General features: G+C 46.9%; 2 protein-coding genes across 5 annotated transcripts in view; one reads left to right on the top strand and one right to left on the bottom strand.

Moving 5' to 3' along the window:
• LOC142251627 (ficolin-1-like) overlaps nt 1–24,950 on the top strand; it is a 293,970-nt gene that overhangs the window by 172,017 nt on the left and 97,003 nt on the right. The window contains exon 1 of one of the 4 annotated variants that reach the window (XM_075324599.1): nt 22,267–22,388. The exons of the other annotated variants lie outside the window; for them this stretch is intronic. The gene's annotated coding sequence lies outside the window, so the exon portion shown is untranslated. Of the gene's footprint in view, nt 1–22,266; nt 22,389–24,950 lie in introns of those variants that run through there. 4 annotated transcript variants of the gene reach the window in all.
• On the bottom strand, nt 17,928–20,303 carry LOC142251913 (ficolin-1-like). The gene is made up of 4 exons (XM_075324963.1): nt 20,142–20,303; nt 19,755–19,884; nt 18,621–18,755; nt 17,928–18,190 (listed from the first exon to the last, which is right to left on the bottom strand). The coding sequence occupies exons 1-4, from the start codon at nt 20,301–20,303 to the stop codon at nt 17,928–17,930; spliced, it is 690 nt and encodes a 229-aa protein (XP_075181078.1).

Below are 24,950 nucleotides of genomic sequence, written 5' to 3'. Positions count from 1 at the left end.
ATTTTAGAACAAAAACAACCCAGCTTCAGCCCTCATTCACCAATTTATAAAAAAAATAAAGTCTTGAAGTTCTGTTAATCCACATGGCGGTCCCATGACATTGTCTGACTCAGTGGCCCAGCCTATGAAGAACGTTCAGGGAACGAACCCCAAATGCTGGAACAGCAGACACTGCCGGCTCTCATGCTGCGCTGTGTGAGAACCAGCGGCGGCTGTGATGAGCGGTGACGTCATGAGGTAACCCGGCCGCTGTGAAGTGAGGTGACCTTATAACATCATCGCTCATCACTGCTATCAGCTCTCACAGAACACAGTGTGAGAGCCAGCAGTGGCTGCTGTTCCAGTCTATGGGGTTTGTTCTCTAAATGTTCTTCATAGGCTAGGCCATTGAGTCGGGGAATGTTGGGGAACTCCATGTGGATTACGTCAGAACTTCAAGGCTTTTTAAAAAATTTTAACAAATTGGTGAACATGAGATTATATTCTGTCTTCATTGCTTTAATTCTCTCTTTTCATGTCTTTCAGTTTCGCTTATGTGGACTACTTCAGATTCATTTGATGGATTTTTTTTTTTTTTAATAAATTGGTGAATGACGGCTCTAGTTGGGGGTGTGGTTTTTTTCTATTTACATCTACTGAGTTAGTAATGGGGTTGTCTGACAGACCCCTCTCCATTACTAACACCAAGACTTGATGCCAGCTGTCAATTCACAGCTGGGATCAACCCCTTAAACCAGTGCCCCAATTGCCACTGCACCAGGGCAATCGGGAAGAGCCAGTTACTGCACCAGGATTGAAGCATCTGATGAATGCACCACTTTGTGGGCAGCTGTGGGCTGCTATTTTTCTTCTGGGAAGGGCCAATTAACCATGGACCTTCCCAGCCTGATAATTCCAGCCCACTGTTGTCTGCTTACCTTGTCTGGTTATGAAAATATTGGGGGGATCCCACACTATTTTTTAAAATTATTTATTTAATAATATTTTTATATTTTTTGCATAATTTTATTTATTTTTGATAACCAGCCAAGGTAAAGCAGACAGCTGAGGGTTGCATCCTGCAGCTGCTGCTTTGCCTCCTCTGGTTCTCAAAAATAGAATACTTCTTGTAACAATAGGTGGATGTTCAAGGTCAGGTATTGTATCAGACACTATTTGGCTAGGTTCGCACACTGCGTCTTTTTAACGCTGCGTTTTTGTGCGTTTTTGGCCACTAAAAACACACAAAAACACACCTGCGTCGAAAAAACGCATCAAAAAACGCATGCGTTTTTGCCGCGATTTGGTGCGTTTTTGGCTCCGTTTTGCTGCGTTTTTGATCTCTGCGTTTTGCTGCGTTTTTCCAATGCATTGCATGGGGGGAAAACGCAGAAAAACGTAGGAAAGAACTGACATGTCCATTTTTTTTTTTAACTCAAAAACGCAGGTAAATAAAACAGATGTGTGCGGACATCAAAAATGAAAACTCATAGACTTTGCTGGGGAAGCAAAGTCCTGCAGTTTTGAGGCCAAAAACGCACCCGAAAAACGCGCAAAAACGCCGCGAAAAACGCACTGCGCGCACATAGCCTTTAATTGCTTGGATGATGTTTTTAGATGTTATTTATTATTATAAAATATTTATCTGTTTTTATTTCAATTTTCTTAATAAAGTTGTCAGCTGAGGCCTTTTTTACTATAACAGGGGTAATGGTTATGTAACTGGCGATTTAGTCATGGCAGGCAGATACTGTGTATATTCCATCTCTACAATCATGCACCCTGGCACTTTGGTACTTTGATATTTTATCCATGGGGGGAACTTTTATTTTAGTGGGCTCATAAGTTGGCTTGTTTTCACATTTCACTCAGTCATCCAATGTATCATGGCCGGCTTTAGCTAGAAGTATGTGTCACTGGTGCAGTCATACAAAGTGCTGATTTGCAGACAGGAGAGGGGGTGCCGCAGGGAGACAGCAGTTCACTTTCATTTGCTGCTCCTCTCTGCTCTGCATTCTCTCTGCTCCCGTCTTCACCAGAGAGATGGGAGAGGGGCACTCCCTGCACTGCTGCGGCGAGAGAAGCTGCTGATGGGAAGAAAAAAAGGCTCCTACATAGATGAGTATATGTGCTGTGTGTCTTATTTGTAATGTAATATGTGCTGTCTGAATGTGTTATGTATAAAGCCTGCTTTACACGCTACAAGATATCTTCCGATGCGTCGGCGGGGTCACGTCGTAAGTGACTCACATCCGGCATCATAATGTATGTTGCAGCGTGTGACAGCGACGTGCGATTGAACGAAAAACCGTTCATCTCATGCACGTCATTCATTCCTGACGAATTGAACGTCAGATTGTTCATCGTACCTGGGGTAGCGCACATCGCAGCGTGTGACACCCCGGTTACGATGAACAGATCTTACCTGCCTCCTGCGGTTCCCGGCCCACAATGCGGAAGGAAGGAGGTGGGCGGGATGTTTCCGGCCCGCTCAGCTCCGCCCCTCCGCTTCTATTGGCAAGCTGCCGTGTGACGTCGATGTGACGCCGAACGTCCCTCCCACTCCAGGAAGTGGACGTTCCGCCGCCCACAGCGAGGTCGTATGGACGGGTAAGTATGTGTGGCGGGGGTTAATCGTATGTGTGGCACGTTCAACAAATTGAACGTGCTGCACATACGATGGGGGCGTTGCAAATCGCATACGATATTGTATGTGAAATTGCAATGTGTAAAGCAGGCTTTAGATGTGCGTGTCCTGTATAGTGTGCAACATCTATCTATCTATCCATCTATCTATCCCTCTATCCCTCTATCTATCCCTCTATCTATCTATCTATCTATCCCTCTATCTATCTATCTATCCCTCTATCTATCTATCTATCTATCCCTCTATCCCTCTATCTATCCCTCTATCTATCTATCTATCTATCTATCTATCTATCCCTCTATCTATCTATCTATCCCTCTATCTGTCTATCCATCTATCTATCCCTCTATCCCTCTATCTATCCCTCTATCTATCTATCTATCTATCCCTCTATCTATCTATCTATCTATCCCTCTATCTATCTATCTATCTATCTATCCCTCTATCTATCCCTCTGTCTATCCCTCTATCTATCCCTCTATCTATCCCTCATTCTATCTATCTATCCCTCTATCTATCCCTCTATCTATCTATCTATCTATCTATCTATCTATCCCTTTATATACTATCTATCCATCTCTTATGATCTATATAAAAAAAAACAAAACAGAAACAAACAGTCGCACACTATAACTGCCATTATAGTGTGTGACTGTTTTACACACATATATATATATATATATATATATATATATATATATATATATATATATATATATATACATATACAGTGCCTACAAGTAGTCTTCAACCCCCTGCAGATTTAGCAGGTTTACACATTCGGAATAACTTGGCATTGTGACATTTGGACTGTAGATCAGCCTGGAAGTGTGAAATGCAGCAAAAAAGAATGTTATTTGTTTTTTGGTTTGTTTTTTTTTTAAATTGTGAAAAGTTTATTCAGAGGGTCATTTATTATTCAACCCCTCAAACCACAAGAATTCTGTTTGGTTCCCCTAAAGTATTAAGAAGTATTTCAGGCACAAAGAACAATGAGCTTCACATGTTTGGATTAATTATCTCTTTTTCCAGCCTTTTCTGACTAATTAAGACCCTCCCCAAACTTGTGAACAGCACTCATACTTGGTCAACATGGGAAAGACAAAGGAGCATTCCAAGGCCATCAGAGACAAGATCGTGGAGGGTCACAAGGCTGGCAAGGGGTACAAAACCCTTTCCAAGGAGTTGGGCCTACCTGTCTCCACTGTTGGGAGCATCATCCGGAAGTGGAAGGCTTATGGAACTACTGTTAGCCTTCCACGGCCTGGACAGCCTTTGAAAGTTTCCACCCGTGCCGAGGCCAGGCTTGTCCGAAGAGTCAAGGCTAACCCAAGGACAACAAGGAAGGAGCTCCGGGAAGATCTCATGGCAGTGGGGACATTGGTTTCAGTCAATACCATAAGTAACGTACTCCACCGCAATGGTCTCCGTTCCAGACGAGCCCGTAAGGTACCTTTACTTTCAAAGCGTCATGTCAAGGCTCGTCTACAGTTTGCTCATGATCACTTGGAGGACTCTGAGACAGACTGGTTCAAGCTTTTCTGGTCTGATGAGACCAAGATCGAGATCTTTGGTGCCAACCACACACGTGACGTTTGGAGACTGGATGGCACTGCATACGACCCCAAGAATACCATCCCTACAGTCAAGCATGGTGGTGGCAGCATCATGCTGTGGGGCTGTTTCTCAGCCAAGGGGCCTGGCTATTTGGTCCGCATCCATGGGAAGATGGATAGCACGGCCTACCTGGAGATTTTGGCCAAGAACCTCCGCTCCTCCATCAAGGATCTTAAGATGGGTCGTCATTTTATCTTCCAACAAGACAACGACTCAAAGCACACAGCCAAGAAAACCAAGGCCTGGTTCAAGAGGGAAAAAATCAAGGTGTTGCAGTGGCCTAGTCAGTCTCTTGACCTTAACCCAATTGAAAACTTGTGGAAGGAGCTCAAGATTAAAGTCCACATGAGACACCCAAAGAACCTAGATAACTTGGAGAAGATCTGCATGGAGGAGTGGGCCAAGATAACTCCAGAGACCTGTGCCGGCCTGATCAGGTTTTATAAAAGACGATTATTAGCTGTAATTGCAAACAAGGGTTATTCCACAAAATATTAAACCTAGGGGTTGAATAATAATTGACCCACACTTTTATGTAGAAAATTTATTAAAATTTAACTGAGCAACATAACTTGTTGGTTTGTAAGATTTATGCATCTGTTAATAAATCCTGCTCTTGTTTGAAGTTTGCAGGCTCTAACTTATTTGCATCTTATCAAACCTGCTAAATCTGCAGGGGGTTGAATACTACTTGTAGGCACTGTATATGTATATATATATATATATATATATATATATATACACACACATATATATATATATATGTATATATATATATATATATATATATATATATATATATATAATGCATTATTAATAGATATGCACCTGTTCACATTATTGGAAGTGCTGCCAGTTTTCTCTTTGTTGCATCTATTATCTATATATTATCTATCTACCTATCTCTTTATATAATATCTATCTAGTATCTATTATCTATCTATCTCTCTCTCTCTATCTATCTATTCCTTTACATACTATCTATTTATCCCTTGGGCGAAACGTACATCGGGGTGGAGGGACGTGGAATCACAGCAGCACATTGGCACCACTAATAGGTATGTAATGTTGCCATGCACTTTAGTTCACCTCCCACCACCTAATATGAGATACTGATGCCATATTAACTGTATAACTCACGGTGTATTACTGGTCGAAGCGCTAGATATTCTGCAGTAACAGAGTAGTAGAGATCATTGGACACTTAACCTATAGCTAAAAGTGTATAGCACTGATGCCACCCAGTGTCCTATGTTGGTATAAATATAGTTTGATCTCTATAACTTTCCACATAGCACCCTGTGTTCATTGTACTGCAGTCTAATATTATTTTTCTTAAGCCAGCTTTACACCTTACAATTAGGTATGCGATCTCGTATGCGATGTGACACGCCCAGGTTGCATATGCGATTGAATGAGATTGCACGTTGGTCGTTCATTTGCTGTCAGACGAGCGTTAGTAGTCTATGTTAAATTGATCAATTTTATGTGCGATCCTTTAGATCATGTGTTCTGTGACGTATGCATTGGGCACCTTTTTTTTTTCTTTATTTATTGACTTGCCAAGCGTGTGTAATGTGTAGGGATGTGTTTTTACTATGTCATCTGCCATTCAGCTCTGCTACATGGCCGCTGACAGCAGACACAGACAGCCATGTAGCAGAGCTGAATGGCAGATGACAGCAGACACAGACAGAGCCGCACTGTCAGAATGAACTCGGGTGAACCTCACCCGACTTCATTGTCATGCTGCGGCTCTGTATGTGTCGCGTCCTGATTAGCGGTCACCTGTGAAGGACTCACCGGTGACCGCTTAACTCCTGAGTAAGTGAATTGAGCAGCCCTCTCTAATATACTCACCGATCCCCGGCGCTGCACGGCGTTCACACTGCTGCGGCGGCTTTTACTATTTTGAAAAAGCCGGCCGCCCATTAAACAATCTCGTATTCCCTGCTTTCCCCGCCCACCGGCGCCTATGATTGGTTACAGTGAGACACGCCCCCACGCTGAGTGACAGGTGTCACACTGCACCCAATCACAGCAGCCGGTGGGCGTGTCTATACTGTGTAGTGAAATAAATAATTAAATAATTAAAAAAAACGGTGTGCGGTCCCCCCCAATTTTAAAACCAGCCAGATAAAGCCATACGGCTGAAGGCTGGTATTCTCAGGATGGGGAGCTCCACGTTATGGGGAGCCCCCCAGCCTAACAATATCAGCCAACAGCCGCCCAGAATTGCCGCATACATTAGATGCGACAGTTCTGGGGCTGTACCCGGCTCTTCCCGATTTGCCCTGGTGCTTTGGCAAATCGGGGTAATAAGGAGTTATTGGCAGCCCATAGCTGCCAATAAGTCCTAGATTAATCATGTCAGGCGTCTATGAGACACCCTCCATGATTAATCTGTAAATTACAGTAAATAAACACACACACCCGAAAAATCCTTTATTAGAAATAAAAAACACACACATTTACCCTGGTTCACCACTTTAATCAGCCCCAAAAAGCCCTCCATGTCCGGCGTAATCCAGGATGGTCCAGCGTCGCATCCAGCTCAGCTGCATGGAGGTGACCGGAGCTGCAGCAGACACAGCCGCTCCGGTCACCTCCACGCAGCTAATGAAGACAGCCGCGCGATCAGCTGCTGTCACTGAGGTTACCCGCTGTCACTGGATCCAGCGGTGGCCGCGGGTAACCTCAGTGACAGCTCAGCTGATCGCGCTACTCACCTCAGTTGCTGCGTGGAGGTGATAGGAGCGGCGGTGAGTAGCGCGATCAGCTGAGCTGTCACTGAGGTTACCCGCGGCCACCGCTGGATCCAGTGACAGCTGGTAACCTCAGTGACAGCTCAGCTGATCACGCGGCTGTCTTCATTACCTGCGTGGAGGTGACCGGAGCGGCTGTGTCTTCTGCAGCTCCGGTCACCTCCATGCAGCAGCGCTGGATGCGACGCTGGAGCATCCTGGATTACGCCGGACATGGAGGGCTTTTTGGGGCTGATTAAAGTGGTGAACCAGGGTATATGTGTGTGTTTTTATTTCTAATAAAGGATTTTTTCGGGTGTGTGTTTATTTACTGTAATTTACAGATTAATCATGGAGGGTGTCTCATAGACGCCTGACATGATTAATCTAGGACTTATTGGCAGCTATGGGCTGCCAATAAGTCCTTATTACCCCGATTTGCCAACGCACCAGGGCAAATCGGGAAGAGCCGGGTACAGCCCCAGAACTGTCGCATCTAATGTATGCGGCAATTCTGGGCGGCTGTTGGCTGATATTGTTAGGCTGGGGGGCTCCCCATAACGTGGAGCTCCCCATCCTGAGAATACCAGCCTTCAGCCGTATGGCTTTATCTGGCTGGTTTTAAAATTGGGGGGAACCGCACGCCGTTTTTTTTAATTATTTAATTATTTATTTCACTACACAGTATAGACACGCCCACCGGCTGCTGTGATTGGGTGCAGTGTGACACCTGTCACTCAGCGTGGGGGCGTGTCTCACTGTAACCAATCATAGGCGCCGGTGGGCGGGGAAAGCAGGGAATACGAGATTGTTTAATGGGCGGCCGGCTTTTTCAAAACAGTAAAAGCCGCCGGAGCAGTGTGAATGCCGTGCAGCGCCGGGGATCGGGGATCGGTGAGTATATGAGAGAGGGGGATAGACTGACATGGACAGAGAGAGAGGGACAGAGATAGTGACCGACTGACAGAGATTAGGGAATGACAGACATTGTGAGGCGCTTCAGAACGCAGCTTTTCAGCTGCGCTCTGAAGCAGACCTTTTTTAAGCTGCGGTGCAGAGCGCACACCTGCGCACACAGCATCAGACACCAAAATCGTATGAGGGATGTCACACGTTACAATTGACTAGGTTCATACAACAAAACGCTCAATGTATGAGGAATAAACGACGTGTATGCGATCACCGTATTTTCGGTCAATCTTGATTGCACGTAGGTGTCACACGCAAATACGTCACGAACGATGCAGGATGTGCGTCACTTACAACTTGACCCCGACGACGGATTGAAAGATTTATTGAAGCGTGTAAAGCAGGCATTATATATCTAATTTTGACAGATACCTTTTGATCATGAAATACAAGGTTGAATTGGTTGATATAATTGTGCACATAGAACTTTGTCTAGTGTGTTTTAGGTGGAATAATACAAACAGACTTGTTTTCTTTGGCGTTTGATTGGTAAAAACTGGCAACGGAGTGAACTTGTCACATCAAGAACAACTTTACAGCCCTGCATATCAATTAATATACAAGTGCATCTCAATAAATTAGAATATCATCAAATGTTAATTTATTTCAGTAATTCAATACAAAAACGGCAACACATATATAGAGTCATTACACACAGAGGGATCTATTCTTATATATTATATAGAGTCATTACACACAGAGGGATCTATTCCTATATATTATATAGAGTCATTACACACAGAGGGATCTATTCTTATATATTATATAGAGTCATTACACACAGAGGGATCTATTCCTATATATTTTATAGAGTCATTACACACAGAGGGATCTATTCCTATATATTATATAGAGTCATTACACACAGAGGGATCTATTCTTATATATTATATAGTCATTACACACAGAGGGATCTATTCCTATATATTATATAGAGTCATTACACACAGAGGGATCTATTCCTATATATTATATAGAGTCATTACACACAGGGATCTATTTCACGTGTTATTATATATTACATAGAGTCATTACACACAGAGGGATCTATTTCACGTGTTATTATATATTACATAGAGTCATTACCCACAGAGGGATCTATTTCATGTGTTATTATATATTATATAAAGTTATTACACACAGAGGGATCTATTCCTATATATTTTATAGAGTCATTACACACAGAGGGATCTATTCCTATATATTCTATAGAGTCATTACACACAGAGGGATCTATTCCTATATATTATATAGAGTCATTACACACAGAGGGATCTATTTCACGTGTTATTATATATTACATAGAGTCATTACACACAGAGGGATCTATTTCATGTGTTATTATATATTATATAAAGTTATTACACACAGAGGGATCTATTCCTATATATTATATAGAGTCATTACACACAGAGGGATCTATTTCATGTGTTATTATATATTATATAAAGTTATTACACACAGAGGGATCTATTCCTATATATTATATAGAGTCATTACACACAGATGGATCTATTTCACGTGTTTATTATATATTATATAGAGTCATTACACACAGAGGGATCTATTTCCAGTGTTTATTTCTGTTAATGTTGATGATTATGACTTACAGCCAATGAAAACCCAAAAGTCATTATCTCAGAAAATTAGAATAATTACCACAAAACACTTGCAAAGGTTTCTTAAAAGTTTAAAATGGTCCCTTAGTCTGGTTCAGTAGGCTACACAATCATGGGGAAAACTGCTGACTTGACAGATGTCCAGAAGGCAGTCATTGACACCCTCCACAAGGAGGGTAAGCCACAAAAGGTCATTGCTAAAGAAGCTGGCTCTTCACAGAGTGCTGTATCCATGCATATTAATGGAAAGTAGTGTGGAAGGTAAAAGTGTGGTAGAAAAGGTGCACAAGCAACCGGGATAACCACAGCTTTGATAGGATTGTTAAGAAAAGGCCATTCAAAAATTTGGAGATTCAGAAATAGTGGACGCTGCTGGAATCAGTGCTTTAAGAGCCACCGCACACAGACGTGTCCAGGACATGGGCTACAAGTGTCGCATTCATTGTGTTAAGCCACTTATGACGCTCAGCTGGTCCAGCACCTTTACCCTGAGTTTCATTAGCAAGGCAGTGGTGGTGTTGAAGGTGTTGGAGTATGAAGGGAGGGATCCTGCTCGGCTTCAGTATGTCACAGGACATTGTTATGAACTGGTAACCGTGGACGATCACAAAAAATCCCATTAATCAGGAAAAAACAAAACCACAAGAGTAGTTGGAAACTAAGCTGACCGCAATCCCCTATCAGACAACACTAGAAGTAGCAGTGGGATGTTCCTAACACATCTAGACTTCTCGTCACTGCCGGAGAAACTTGCTATACCCCAAAGATAGAAATGAGGAATCCTAACTTGCCTCGGAGCAGTCCCCAAAGAAATAGCAACTCCCAACATGGAACAACAGTGATGTAAGAAAACACAATACACAGAAAATATAGATTAGCAAAAGTGAGGCCCGACTTACAAGAAAGAACAGGACAGAAGAGAACTGATTGCAGCCATCAAAAAACCCTGTAAAAAATACAAATCTCCTGATAGGAAAAAAGATCTGAGACCACTGGGTCTCTCCCCCACTATATCAGGTATTCATGTGCCAGACACTTTAAAGTGTAATGCAGATATAATGGGAAGAAACAAAATCACAGAACAAACAATATTCTAAAGTGCAAATAATCCAAACATAAACAGGGAGCAAGCTCCCTTTCCTGCTGGAGGAACTGCCCGGCTCACAAAAGCAGAGAGACAGATCCTCACATACAAGAAACCAAACACAGAACCAAATGGAATAAGCAGAAACAACCTTAAGTGCAATTTCAGGAATTAAGCAAAGAAACTAGCAAACGTATCTGAAGCAGATTCAAGCACAGAAGAAATAGGAGAAACTGAAGGGAAAACTCCCAGCTATCTTCAGAAATAGCAGGAAAACATTTAGCACTGGCGGCCACCAGGCAGAAACTGCTCTCCTAAATACACTAGGCTGATTTGCAATAGGATTTCATGGATTCCCAATTAACTCCAACACCTGGCTGAGTGACAGAGTCAGACTCAGCTTCATTACCATTCCTGGCCACCAGAGGGAGCTCCACACCAAGACCCACTCGGATGACATTCACAACAGTACCATGCCTTTGAGGAGGGGTTACCGAACCCTCACCAGAGCCACCGGGTCTGTCAGGATGGGCATGATGAAAGGCACAAACCAACCTGTCAGCGTGAATGTCAGAATCAAAAACCCAAGAATGGTCCTCCTGACCATAACCATTCACTTAACAAGGCTTACGTCTGAGGCTTACATCTATTAAGGCAGGAATCCAAAATTTTCTCTACTTCATACTCTAGATCCCCATCTACCAACACAGGATCAGAAGTGTATGATAAGGTTCTGCAGCAGCTGAGAAGTGTATTATGAGGTTCTGCAGCACCTGATGTATATTATGAGGTTCTGCAGCAGTTGAGATGTTTATTATAAGGCTATGCAGCAGCTGGGTTGTGTATGATAAGGTTCTGCAGCAGATGAGGTGTGTATTATGAAGTTCTGCAATGGCTGAAGCATGTATGAGGATCTGCAGAATCTGACATAATGTAGCATGGATTTGTTTACAGATGTTTCTATAAAATTATTTGCAGCATTGCCAACTGATGTGAATCCAGACTGATTATTAAGTGATTATGGTATATATGCCATATTTCTTTCATACAGAGCACCCTCCTTCATACTGTGCATGTGGCACTGCACCTCAGTCTGCTCAGGTCAGTGAAGCTGAGATGAAGCAATACATACACAGCTTTCTCACCCTCATTGTGTGTATGTGGTACTGCACATCAGTTTGCTTAGGTTTGTGAAGCTGAGAGAAAGCAACACATACACAGCGCCCCCCATCTTTATAGTGTGTTTGTGGTACTGCACCTCAGTCTGCTCAGGTCAGTGAAGCTGAGAGGAAGCAACACATACACAGCTCCCTCCCATCCTCATGGTGTGTATGTGGTACTGCACCTCAGTCTGGTCAGGTCAGTAGAGCTGAGAGGAAGCGACACATACACAATACCCCCCTGTCTTCATGGTGTGTATGTGGTACTGCACCTCAGTCTGCTCAGGTCAGTGGAGCTGAGAGGAAGCAACATATACACAGTGCCACCTGTCCTCATGGTGTGTATGTGGTACTGCATCTCAGTGTCATCAGGTCAGTGGAGCTCAGAGGAAATGACACGTACACAGCACCCCCTGTCCTCATGGTGTGTATGTGGTACTGCACCTCATTGTGCTAAGGTCAGGGAAGCTGAGACGAAACAACAAATACACAGCGCCCCCTGTCCTCATGGTGTGTATGTGGTACTGCACCTCATTGTGCTAAGGTCAGGGAAGCTGAGAGGAAGCAACAAATACACAGCACCACCTGTCCTCATGGTGTGTATGTGGTACTGCACCTAATTGTGCTAAGGTCAGGGAAGCTGAGAGGAAGCAACAAATACACAGCGCCCCCTGTCCTCATGGTGTGTATGTGGTACTGCACCTCAGTTTCCTCAGGTCAGTGGAGCTGAGAGTAAGCGACACATTTAACCCCTTGACACTTTATTATGCGGAAAGCCGATGATTTTCCCATGTTCTTTATTATAAAACTGCTGCTGTACTACTCTTTCAGTGGCCTATCTACCGGAGAGTAAAAGGATCAGCCATTGGAAACCAATAGCTCGAACCCTTCTCTCTGCAGATATCATATGTTGTCATATGTTGGGGAGAGTCAGGAAGTCTCCATACACCTTAGGATGTTGGTCAATCCTGCTGATATTGGTGGGTCCAGCGTCGGTCTGGCGTGCCGAGGTAACGGGAAAACCCCCGGTAGGCCCCGAACGTCTTTTCAAACTAAGCTGTCCCGGCAGCCTGCAGGGGCCCTCACCGGGTGTAATACAATAACCTGTGGCTGCGGCTCCTTAGACCACCGGGCCGCCGCCAAATGTGATAATACTATATGGCAGCAGTCAGATTATGACAGCGCCAGTAGCTACGGCGGGGGGCGGTCCTGACCTGGAGGGGCATCCAGAGCATATGAGCTCTGAGCGCAGCAGGGACAGAGCAGAAGCTGCTTCTGAGGAGAAGAAACTGCATTTAGTGGATTTACAGCTAGGACCTGCGATGACTCCTGTCCAGGTGACCATGCGGGAGGAGCCGGGCAGGAGATGCCGACCGAGGAAGATGTGGCCGGTAAAAGAGGGATGAGAGGGGCATGGGGGGTGAGTGGCATATGAGGGGCCAGACTGTGACAGAGGGGTGTTAACGGATACTGTGTGTGTGGGACATGGGGCTTCAGTGTGTTTGAGAAAGGGGTAATTTGAGGAACAGCCACTCTGTCTCTGAGATATGCAGGGCATGAGGGTGCTGGGTGTGTGTGATTTGGGGGTGCAGGGTGTGCACCAGTCCCTGTTGTGTGACATGCGTGAAGTCCACACAGTAACCATATATCAGTAGGGATTGGGGAAAGAGGGATAGCAGCAGTCACAGCATGAGATGGGATTGGGAAAGCTAGGTGCTGAGCTGAAAGAGGCTCTTTTCCTTATCACCCAGATTTTCTATGTTCTGATATCCATCTTGTCCCCAGCTCCCCAGTTTCCAGCTTTCCTATTCTCTGATATCATGGGAAAACTGGGTGCTGGGCTGAGAGAAAAAGGGTCTTTTCCTCATCACCCAGAACATAGAAAAGCTGGGTGCTGAGGAAAAGAACAGAGTGTCCAGAGTAATTATCCTGTACCCCAAGTGTCTTATCCTGTACCGAGTATCAAGTGTCAGTATCCTGTACCCCAGTGTCAGTGTCATTATCCTGTACCCTCCGTGTCATTATCCTGTACCCTCAGTGTCATTATCCTGTACCCCCAGTGTCAGTGTCATTATCCTGTACCCTCAGTGTCATTATCCTATACCCTAGTGTCAATGTCATTATCCTGTACCCCCAGTGTCTGCGTCATTCTCCTGTACCCTCAGTGTCAGTATCCTGTACCCCAGTGTCAGTGTTATTATCCTGTACCCCAGTGTCAGTGTTATTATCCTGTACCCCCAGTGTCAGTGTCATTATCCTGTACCCCCAGTGTCAGTGTCATTATCCTGTACCCCTAGTGTCAGTGTCATTATCCTGTACCCCCAGTGTCAGTGTCATTATCCTGTACCCCCAGTGTCATTATCCTGTACCCTCAGTGTCATTATCCTGTACCCTAGTGTCAATGTCATTATCCTGTACCTCCAGTGTCTGCGTCATTCTCCTGTACCCCCAGTGTCATTATCCTGTACCCCCAGTGTCATTATTTTGTACCCCCAGTGTCAGTGTCAGTATCCTGTACCCCAGTGTCAGTGTCATTATCCTGTACCCCCAGTGCCATTATTTTGTACCCCCAGTGTCAGTGTCATTATCCTGTACCCCGAGTGTCAGTGTCTTTATCCTGTACCCCCAGTTTCATTATCCTGTACCCCCAGTGTCAGTGTCATTATCCTGTACCCCCAGTGTCATTATCCTGTACCCCCAGTGTCAGTGTCATTATCCTGTACCTTGAGTGTCAGTGTCATTATCCTGTACCCCCAGTGTCAGTGTCATTATCCTGTACTCCCAGTGTCATTATCCTGTACCCCCAGTGTCAGTGTCATTATCCTGTACCCCGAGTGTCAGTGTCATTATCCTGTACTCCCAGAGTCTGCGTCATTATCCTGTACCTCCAGTGTCAGTGTTATTATCCTGTACCTCCAGTGTCAGTGTCATTATCCTGTACCTCCAGTGTCAGTGTCATTAACCTGTACCGTCAGTGTCATTATCCTGTACCCCCAATGTCAGCGTCATTATACTGTACCCCCAGTGTCAGTGTCATTATCATGTACCCCCAGTGTCATTATCCTATACCCCGAGTGTCAGTGTCATTATCCTATACCCCGAGTGTCAGTGTCATTATCCTGTACCCTCAGTGTCATTATTATTATCCTGTACCCCCAGTGTCTGTGTCATTCTCCTGTACCCTCAGTGTCATTATTATTATCCTGTACCCCCAGTGTCAGTGTCAGTATCCTGTACCCCCAGTGTCAGCGTCGTAATCCTGTACCCCCAGTGTCAGTGCCGTAATCCTGTACCCCCAGTGTCAGTGACGTAATCCTGTACCCCCAGTGTCAGTGCCGTAATCCTGTACCCCCAGTGTCAGCGTCGTAATCCTGTACCCCCAGTGTCAGTGCCGTAATCCTGTACCCCCAGTGTCAGTGACGTAATCCTGTACCCCCAGTGTCAGTGCCGTAATCCTGTACCCCCAGTATCAGTGTTATTATCTTAGGCTATCTGTAATTACTCTTCAGGGGGCCTCTATATGTGATGATAGTACAGGAGGGGCCTCAATATAAATACATGCAAAAACCATGTAACACTAATGTGGAAACCATAGTGCGGCTTTTCTAGGCCTCTGTCCCCACATAATGACTGTCCACATCCAGTACAGACACTGGGGCCGATCATTACTGATAATGATGTAATGTGTGACGGTGGAAAGAGCAGAGAAGTCACCAGAGTCTCCACATGGACAGTGTATGGAGGGTAATGCCTCACACCGCCACACACTGACTCTATAGGGCATTTCCCCATATGGTGGATAGATGGGGGCATAGCGGGATTAATTTTAGTAAACTTTTCCATCTGAAGATAGCATTTTATTTATTTATTTGTCAAACTTATATGCCGCCCTCTCCGAAGACTCGGCGCGGCTCACAACAACGTAAGTATACAACAACATATGATCCCTATCAGTATGTCTGTGACTGTGGGAGGAAACCAGAGAACCCGGAGGAAAGTCACGCAAACACGGGGAGAACATACAAACTCCTTGCAGATGTTGTCCTGGGTGGATTAGAACCCAGGACCCCAGCGCTGCAAGACTGTAGTGCTAATGTCGCGGGCGGGGAGGGGGACGCTGCGCCGGCGCTGCTGCTGCTTGCTGCTGGCTGTTTGGTGGCTCCGAGCGGTGGGCCAGATCCGGGGACTCGAGCGGCGCTCCTCGCCCATGAGTGAAAAGGGTGGTTTGGGGGGGTCGGTCCGTGACGCCACCCACGCTTGTGGTGAGGTTGGGACACCACCGCTGCTCTGGACCGGGATCCCGGGAGCGATGACAGGGAGCAGCCGAGATGTTTCTCTCCCCTCCGTGGGTAGGGGGGTTGGTGGTCCCGGGGCCCGGTGAGGTGTATGGGAGGCAGGGTTGGCGAGGTGCAGGGTCGCGGGGGCAGCGCGGTGCCGGATGGCACGGTGGTACTCACTCAGCCAAGAATGGATACAGAGTCTCCGGTAAAACAAACGGCTGGATGGACGGGTCCCGCAACCGGCTGCTGTGGTCACTCCCGGAAGGTTGGTGGTGGCTGCCTTTCCCTGTACCTGTTGTGTGTCTTCGGTCCCGATGGCTTCCCACTGGTAACCCGCTCCCCAGCTTGGATATGTGCCGGAGGAACCCCTTTTGCCCGCAGGCTCTGGCCCTGGGAATTCTAGCTGTGGAGGTAGCTGTATTTCCCTTTCTCAGTTTGGACGGTTGCCTTCAGTCGGGTCTTTGTTGCTAGGAAACCCCGGAGGTTCCGGTCGCTAACGGATTTGACCGGTTTAACGGCAACTCCAAGCCTGGTCGGGGTCCGTAGGCCCTGCCGGTTTGTGCTGGCTTCTCTTCGCTCCCCGGTTCGGTACCGGCAGGCCACTGCCCGTCCCCGGTCCTACGGTTCCACGTCGATCGGCCTCTCCTGCAGACGGCCACCACCGTCTGCCAACCTTGGCCACGTACCCGGACACGGTCAGTCTGCTCCTTTACTACTACTTCACTCCTTCTCCTTCACTCTCCCTAACTACTCTGACTTCCTTTCCCGCCTCCAGGACTGTGAACTCCTCAGTGGGTGGGGCCAACCGCCTGGCTCCACCCCACCTGGTGTGGACATCAGCTCCTGGAGGGAGGCAACAAGGATTTGTGTGTGACTTGTGTGCCTATCTCGGGGTGTGGGGTGTGTTGTTGCAGTACCTGTGACGACCTGGCTTGCCCAGGGCGCCACACTAACCACAGAGCCACAACACAGTGCTAACCACTGAGCCACCATCCCGCCTTTTTGCTTCTCCTTGAACATTGTTTGGCTGATGGATTCGGTGGTTTTCCTAGGACAAGGAATGTCCGAGTGTAAGAAAAACTGCGACTGACTGTAAATAACAGATTCCATTATTAACTACAATAATAAAAATGTTTATGGCAGCTATAGTGCGGGCCCCTAGAGGCAATTTCCCTGGTAGGCCCCTCACACCCCAGTCTGACCTTGGATGGGTTTTACCAATTTTAGTCTAATCTAGTCTAGTCTAAAATAATATAAGCAACACTAATCAATAACCATTGTGTTATCGCGTTGTAAGCCTTTACTAATGACACAAGTCTTTGACCGTGGACCATTAAAGGATGTGATGTCACCATATGGTACATAGGACAGCAAAACTAAAGACGAAGAGTACATTCTTGTCATTTATACTCAATATTCTGCTCTGAAAAGAAAAAAATATTCATTTCAAATCATATCAAATCAATAAGTTTATTCCGATTCATCTGCTCACATATAATTTAATGTGTCTACCATCCTCACTAACTAATGCACTGGAAGGAGAGAGGGACACATAGGAAAAAAGGCTGCAAAAATTCCCCCGAGATGAAACATATGGATCTTTATTGGCCTGAACCCTTGTAATCAGATATTAGGACATAAGTTAGGAGGTAATGGTGAGGATTTCACCCTGACTACATGGAAGGAGCAGGGGCTGCCACCCATCAGGTTCAGTAATAATGTAAGGTACCCTGCTATTTCCTTGTATAGAGGACCCCCATGTGTAGTATCGTCATACTAACTAATCTAGAGACAAACATGAACCTGATCGCACTTTACAGACCATGATCTAATTTGTAATGGGACGAAATTTAATTTCCGAGGACTTTAGGGAGTAAAAGTTGCCTCTGAAATGGAACCAGATGATCCCTTTGCCTTTGGTATCGTGTGCGCCCTTCAAGTATTCCCCGTTCAGGTTGGAGAGATGGCAGGATTCAAACCACCAGCCTCCTTTGAAGTATTCGGCACAGCTCTGTCCAGTTTTACTAGACTTGTCGTTGTTCTGGTCTTTGGTGGAGAAATCTTGATTCTTTTGTGTTTCTAGTGAATTACCTGTAGAAAAATCCAGGTAAACAACAAAAAAAATTACAAAACCAAATATTCTACCATTCATGAAAATATATGTTTGGCCGTAATGTTTAGTTAGTTGTCAGCTGAGCGTTTGTTCATCCAACAACTGTTCCTCCTGACTCTTCGAAAGACATCCAAGCAAGCTTGTGTTTTCCAGAAGGAGCGGAATAAACTGTTACCAGACACCTCCCATAGGATGGAAGGATTGGGCATGTTCAAAACTAGCATGCTCGATCCTTCATTGCCTAATGATCTCTAATTAGGGATGATTTTGGGAGACCACCATAGTTGAGACATTTTTGGAATGGTAGCCTACAATTGGTAGGTTATTAACAAATCCGTCCTGGATTGGTGGCATCCTGTTGTGTTCCAGAATGGAAGGGAGTATGAATGGGGCCAAAACCTGCTTTACCTGCTGTTCCTTGAATGAATGAACCGTATCGCAGGGTAAACTGCTCAGACTCTCCGTCAATTCGGAAATTACTGTAGCTGGCATAGGTCCGGTTTCCTTCAAAATCTTCTAAATCAAAGCGGAGTTGATAGGATCCTGCAAAGAAATGATCACCGATGCATAAAGTTCCAGTGTAAATTAAAACCACCAATCCAAAAGTTTGTCTGAACCAATGATCTGATGATACCACAGATGCTTAAAGGGGGGGACATATGTCTCAATATTTTAGATATGCATCTTTTAATTAGCTGAACTGTCGTGATTCTGGTTAGTGGTGCTCTGTTATCCTGCAGAGCCTATGCTGGGCCTCATATTTTCCTCTGATTCCCGGTCTAGTCCTGTGTTGTGTGGAAGGGGCCTGTTCGTTGAAGCCTTGATCCGGGTGATTGTTCTGCTTTATCTGGGAGTTTTTTCACCTGGAATGCCGCCAGTTCCTGTTCAGCAGTGTATGTCTCTGGTTCCCTTAAGTGATTGACCTGATCTTGTCCGGCTAGCTAGTTCCTCATACCTCGTTCCGTCTCCATCCCTACTCTGACCTGACACCCTGTCTCCCTGACCTTTGGCTAGTTTTCTGACCCTGGCTCCCGTGTACCCGACTTGTCCTCTTGGCTTCCCGACCTCGGCTAGTCTCCTGACTCCGTCTCCACTTTCTTTCTGGTTGTTGATGTGATTTCTGGTTTACAGACCTTCAGCTCTCACTTAGACTTTGGCTTGCCTTTCTACCTCTGTCACTGACGTTATCTCCCGGCTTCTGACTCCTAGCTTGTTCGACTATCCTTCACTAGTATGTCTAGCGACACCTAGTGTACACCCCCTGCAGATATCCTCCACTAGTATGACTGGCGACAGCTAGTGATGTAGTGTCTCATTACACCTGGGTGTTTGGCATCACATGAACTAGATGTTGAGTCATAAAAATCATTATAGAGAAGTATCACTTGCTCAGGAGGGTCTTCACCGGAGCAAAGAGCCATAAAAAAGAGCAACCCAATGAAACAATGTACCAAGACGGCAATGGGAGATCAGCTGATGGACAAACCCTTGATAACCCTCAAATGGAGTGATCATATCCTTCTTCATCTAGCGTTGAGTTACCTGAGCTTGTTAGGTGATGGAGATGCTCATTGCCAAGCCAAAATTCACTCAACTGACTGCCGAACCCCCACTGATAGCTGTTCCAATCACGATTAAAGTCCACTGATCCATCAACGCGTCTCTGAAAGACCTGAGAGAACAGAGTTTAGGAAGACGTGAAGGTGAGAATACAAAGAACGTCACGTGCCATGAGGAGTTTTGGACTTAGGAATGGTTCTAGAAGTGTGGAGAAGAAGGTCTTCTTCCATTCCGGGCAGAAATACCATAAAAAGCTTAAATATACCTGTAAAGCATTTTGTTCCCAATTTGGGCCCCTGAAAAATTTACTTAGGCATTTTCTTAAGGTTTATGGCAGCCGTATATAATAATAGTGTACAGGCAACTTACAATCCAGCCTCCCCCGTCTGTATCCATGTCGCACAGAACGGCCAAGGGCCGTTTGCCATCAGGGTATATTGTATACCATCCTGTCATGTGAAAGCCGCCGTCTTTTAGCTCTTTACAGTTCTTGGCACCTACACAGTTGATAGACAGGATTAGTGTGGTCATTTGTGCGCAGGATTAATGTTTTGTAGTTTGGTGATTCCATTTTTTGGTGTGCTTTTTGGCTTTGATCCTCGTACATTTATGGGGTGCACTCTGTTACTACTTTTTGGGTTTTTTTAGGGTGCAGTCCCACTTGCCTGTATCTCATGTGTATCTCGCAACGCATCACCCGGCACGGCCACACACTCTCCGGACAGGAGCATCTCAACTGCATAGAAATACATGCAGCCGACCCGCTCCTGTCAGGAGAGTGTGCGGCTGTTATGGATGATGCGATGCGAGATACGGGAAAGTGGGACTGCACCCTCAGTGTGGTCACTTTTGCACAGGATTAATGTTTTGCGTACCATACAGCAATCAGCATGTATCTGAGAAGGGGGCCCCTGAGGGCCAGGAGGAGATTTTATCACTTTGGGATTCCTTGTTGTTAAACCCTGCATGTGGAATTACCCTATAATGTTTACACTAAGTTTTTGGACGTATTTAAAGGAAAAAAAAAAAACATTTTATTTTTTCCGTGGAAACCAATTCTTTTTTTGGGTGACGTTTTTGGAGGAGTTTTAAATTTCCTGAACAATTTTGGAAAATTATTATTTCAAAGTGATATGCACCTTTTTTCCACTCAGTATTTTTGGAACCTTAAGGGGGAAAGAAAATACTAAAAAAAAACCTCCATATATGAGTTTTCCACTATTTTTAATACTTGTTTTTTTAAAGTGTACATCCCTCAAACTCTTCCACAAAAATTGCTTCAAAAACACTTGGAAAACTCTTCCAATTTCTTGGAAATCCACTTTGCAGTTCATTTTGAGGAGTTTTTTTTCTTTAAGAGGTTTTTAAAAATGGAGAAAAGAGAGTGAATATCACTTTTTTGAAGCAAATCTGGATTCTGATCCTGGATCTAGACATTGTCTAAGGCCTCTTTCACACGTCCGAGTCTCCGGTACGTGTTTGGTCCGTTTCCTCACGTACTAGAGACACGGGCACACGTAGACCCATTAAAATCAATGGGTCTGCACTCACGTGCGTGTTCTGCCATGGACTGTGTGTACGTGTGGAGCATACGTGTGTGCGTGTGCTCCACATGTCAACATGTCCGTTTTTCTCCGGCATCACGGGTGATGACATCTATGCGGTAAGGGATATCGTGGCCATGAAGACCGTACGGGGTCGACAGTTCTTCCTGGTGGACTGGGCTGGGTATGGTCCTGAGGATAGGTCCTGGGAACCCCGGGAGAATGTGGGCACTCCTCTGATACGTGCCTTCCTGTCCCGATTGCGGGGAGGGGGGCGTGGGGGAGGGGGTACTGTCACGCTCCCCGGTGCCCGTGCCATGCTCCCCGGTGCCCATGCCACGCTCCCCGGTTCTCCTGCCATGCTCCCTGGCTCCCCTGCCACGCTCCCCCGCTCCCGGACCTCGCTTCCCCGCTCCCGTGCCATGCTCCCCGGTCCCCCGCTCCTCAGCCTCCATGCTCCCTCACCTGCGTCCTCCAGGCGACCCGGTCCCCGGTCCCGGCGTTCCTCCACTGTCCTGAGCCAGGCCGGCACTCCTGCCTCCTGTACACCGCATCCTGCTTTGGCTTCTGGCACCCGGGCCTCGCGCATGCGCATTAGGGCGCGCGCGCGGTCATTGACCCTCTCTTAAAGGGCCAGTGTCCTCCAACAGGATATTGAACAATCAGGTACAGGGTATATAGGGGGATCTTTTCCAAGTGGGCGGGGCCTGTTCTTCGTGTTTGCTAAGCTAGGAGTCAGGTCTCCTTGTGTCTTGTGCCATACTCACCTATCTCTCTTGTAGAGTCGCCCCCGTCTCGCCAACCGGTTCTGACGTCTCCCGAACCCCGAACGGTGACTGCCTGCCATCCCGTCAGTCCCTACCATCTCCGATCCCTGGATCCGTGTGGTGACCCACCTCCTCGCTCCGTTGGTTTCGGATTCTGCCTGACGTCATCTCGGCCTCCAAACCTGAGCTCCGTCACCCGGACTACCTTCAGAGACTCCGTGGTCCCAGGGACTCCTTCACTCCACTCCTCTGAACGGACTGTCCTGCTACCTGTAGTGCTCCGGCTACCAGGCACCTTGCCCTCGGTGAGGTGTTCAGCCCAGTGGATCCACCTCCTGGGCCTACCCGTCCTCTTGGTCCTAACATGTACCCTCAGTGTCATTATCCTGTACCCCCAGTGTCAGTGTCATTATCCTGTCCCCCCAGTGTCAGTGTCATTATCCTGTACCCCCAGTATCAGTGTCATTATCCTGTACCCTCAGTGTCATTATCCTATACCCTAGTGTCAATGTCATTATCCTGTACCCCCAGTGTCTGCGTCATTCTCCTGTAACCTCAGTGTCAGTATCCTGTACCCCAGTGTCAGTGTTATTATCCTGTACCCCCAGTGTCAGTGTCATTATCCTGTACCCCGAGTGTCAGTGTCATTATCCTGTACTCCCAGTGTCTGCGTCATTATCCTGTACCTCCAGTGTCAGTGTCATTATCCTGTACCCCCAGTGTCAGTGTCATTATCCTGTACCCCCAATGTCAGCGTCATTATCCTGTACCCCCAGTGTCAGTGTCATTATCCTGTACCCCCAGTGTCATTATCCTATACCCCGAGTGTCAGTGTCATTATCCTGTACCCCCAGTGTCTGTGTCATTCTCCTGTACCCTCAGTGTCATTATTATTATCCTGTACCCCCAGTGTCATTATCCTGTACCCCCAGTGTCAGTGTCAGTATCCTGTACCCCCAGTGTCAGCGTCGTAATCCTGTACCCGCAGTGTCAGCGTCGTAATCCTGTACCCCCAGTGTCAGTGCCGTAATCCTGTACCCGCAGTGTCAGCGTCGTAATCCTGTACCCCCAGTGTCAGCGTCGTAATCCTGTACCCCCAGTATCAGTGTTATTATCTTAGGCTATCTGTAATTACTCTTCAGGGGGCCTCTATATGTGATGATAGTACAGGAGGGGCCTCAATATAAATACATGCAAAAACCATGTAACACTAATGTGGAAACCATAGTGCGGCTTTTCTAGGCCTCTGTCCCCACATAATGACTGTCCACATACAGCACAGACACTGGGGCCGATCATTACTGATAATGATGTAATGTGTGATGGTGGAAAGAGCAGAGAAGTCACCAGAGTCTCCACATGGACAGTGTATGGAGGGTAATGCCTCACACCGCCACACACTGACTCTATAGGGCATTTCCCCATATGGTGGATAGATGGGGGCATAGCGGGATTAATTTTAGTAAACTTTTCCATCTGAGGATAGCATTTTATTTATTTATTTGTCAAATTTATATGCCGCCCTCTCCGAAGACTCGGCGCGGCTCACAACAACGTAAGTATACAACAACATATGATCCCTATCAGTATGTCTGTGACTGTGGGAGGAAACCAGAGTACCCGGAGGAAAGTCACGCAAACACGAGGAGAACATACAAACACCTTGCAGATGTTGTCCTGGGTGGATTAGAACCCAGGACCCCAGCGCTGCAAGACTGTAGTGCTAATGTCGCGGGCGGGGAGGGGGACGCTGCGCCGGCACTGCTGCTGCTTGCTGCTGGCTGTTTGGTGGCTCCGAGCGGTGGGCCAGATCCGGGGACTCGAGCTGCGCTCCTCGCCCGTGAGTGAAAAGGGTGGTTTGGGGTTTGGGGGGGTCGGTCCGTGACGCCACCCACGCTTGTGGTGAGGTTGGGACACCACCGCTGCTCTGGACGGGGATCCCGGGAGCGATGACAGGGAGCAGCCGAGATGTTTCTCTCCCCTCTGTGGGTAGGGGGGTTGGTGGTCCCGGGGCCCGGTGAGGTGTATGGGAGGCAGGGTTGGCGAGGTGCAGGGTCGCGGGGGCAGCGCGGTGCCGGATGGCACGGTGGTACTCACTCAGCCAAGAATGGATACAGAGTCTCCGGTAAAACAAACGGCTGGATGGACGAGTCCCACAACCGGCTGCTGTGGTCACTCCCGGAAGGTTGGTGGTGGCTGCCTTTCCCTGCACCTGTTGTGTGTCTTCGGTCCTGATGGCTTCCCACCGGTAACCTGCTCCCCAGCTTGGATAGGTGCCGGAGGAGCCCCTTTTGCCCGCAGGCTCTGGCCCTGGGAATTCTAGCTGTGGAGGTAGCTGTATTTCCCTTTCTCGGTTTGGACAGTTGCCTTCAGTCGGGTCTTTGCGGCTAGGAAACCCCGGAGGTTCCGGTCGCTAACGGATTTGACTGGTTTAACGGCGACTCCAAGCCTGGTCGGGGTCCGTAGGCCCTGCCGGTTTGTGCTGGCTTCTCTTCGCTCCCCGGTTCGGTACCGGCGGGCCACCGCCCGTCCCCGGTCCTACGGTTCCATGTCGATCGGCCTCTCCTGCAGACGGCCACCACCGTCTGCCAACCTTGCTCTCGGTGCCCGGGCCACGTACCCGGACACGGTCAGTCTGCTCCTCTACTACTACTTCACTCCTTCTCCTTCAATCTCCCTAACTACTCTGACTTCCTTTCCCGCCTCCAGGACTGTGAACTCCTCAGTGGGTGGGGCCAACCGCCTGACTCCACCCCACCTGGTGTTGACATCAGCCCCTGGAGGGAGGCAACAAGGATTTGTGTGTGACTGGTGAGCCTAACCGGGGTGTGGGGTATGTTGTTGCAGTACCTAACCACAGAGCCACA

The sequence above is a fragment of the Anomaloglossus baeobatrachus genome, chromosome 9 (assembly GCF_048569485.1).
Source record: "Anomaloglossus baeobatrachus isolate aAnoBae1 chromosome 9, aAnoBae1.hap1, whole genome shotgun sequence".
NCBI lineage: Eukaryota > Metazoa > Chordata > Amphibia > Anura > Aromobatidae > Anomaloglossus > Anomaloglossus baeobatrachus.
This window is presented reverse-complemented; position numbering and strand designations above follow the sequence as displayed.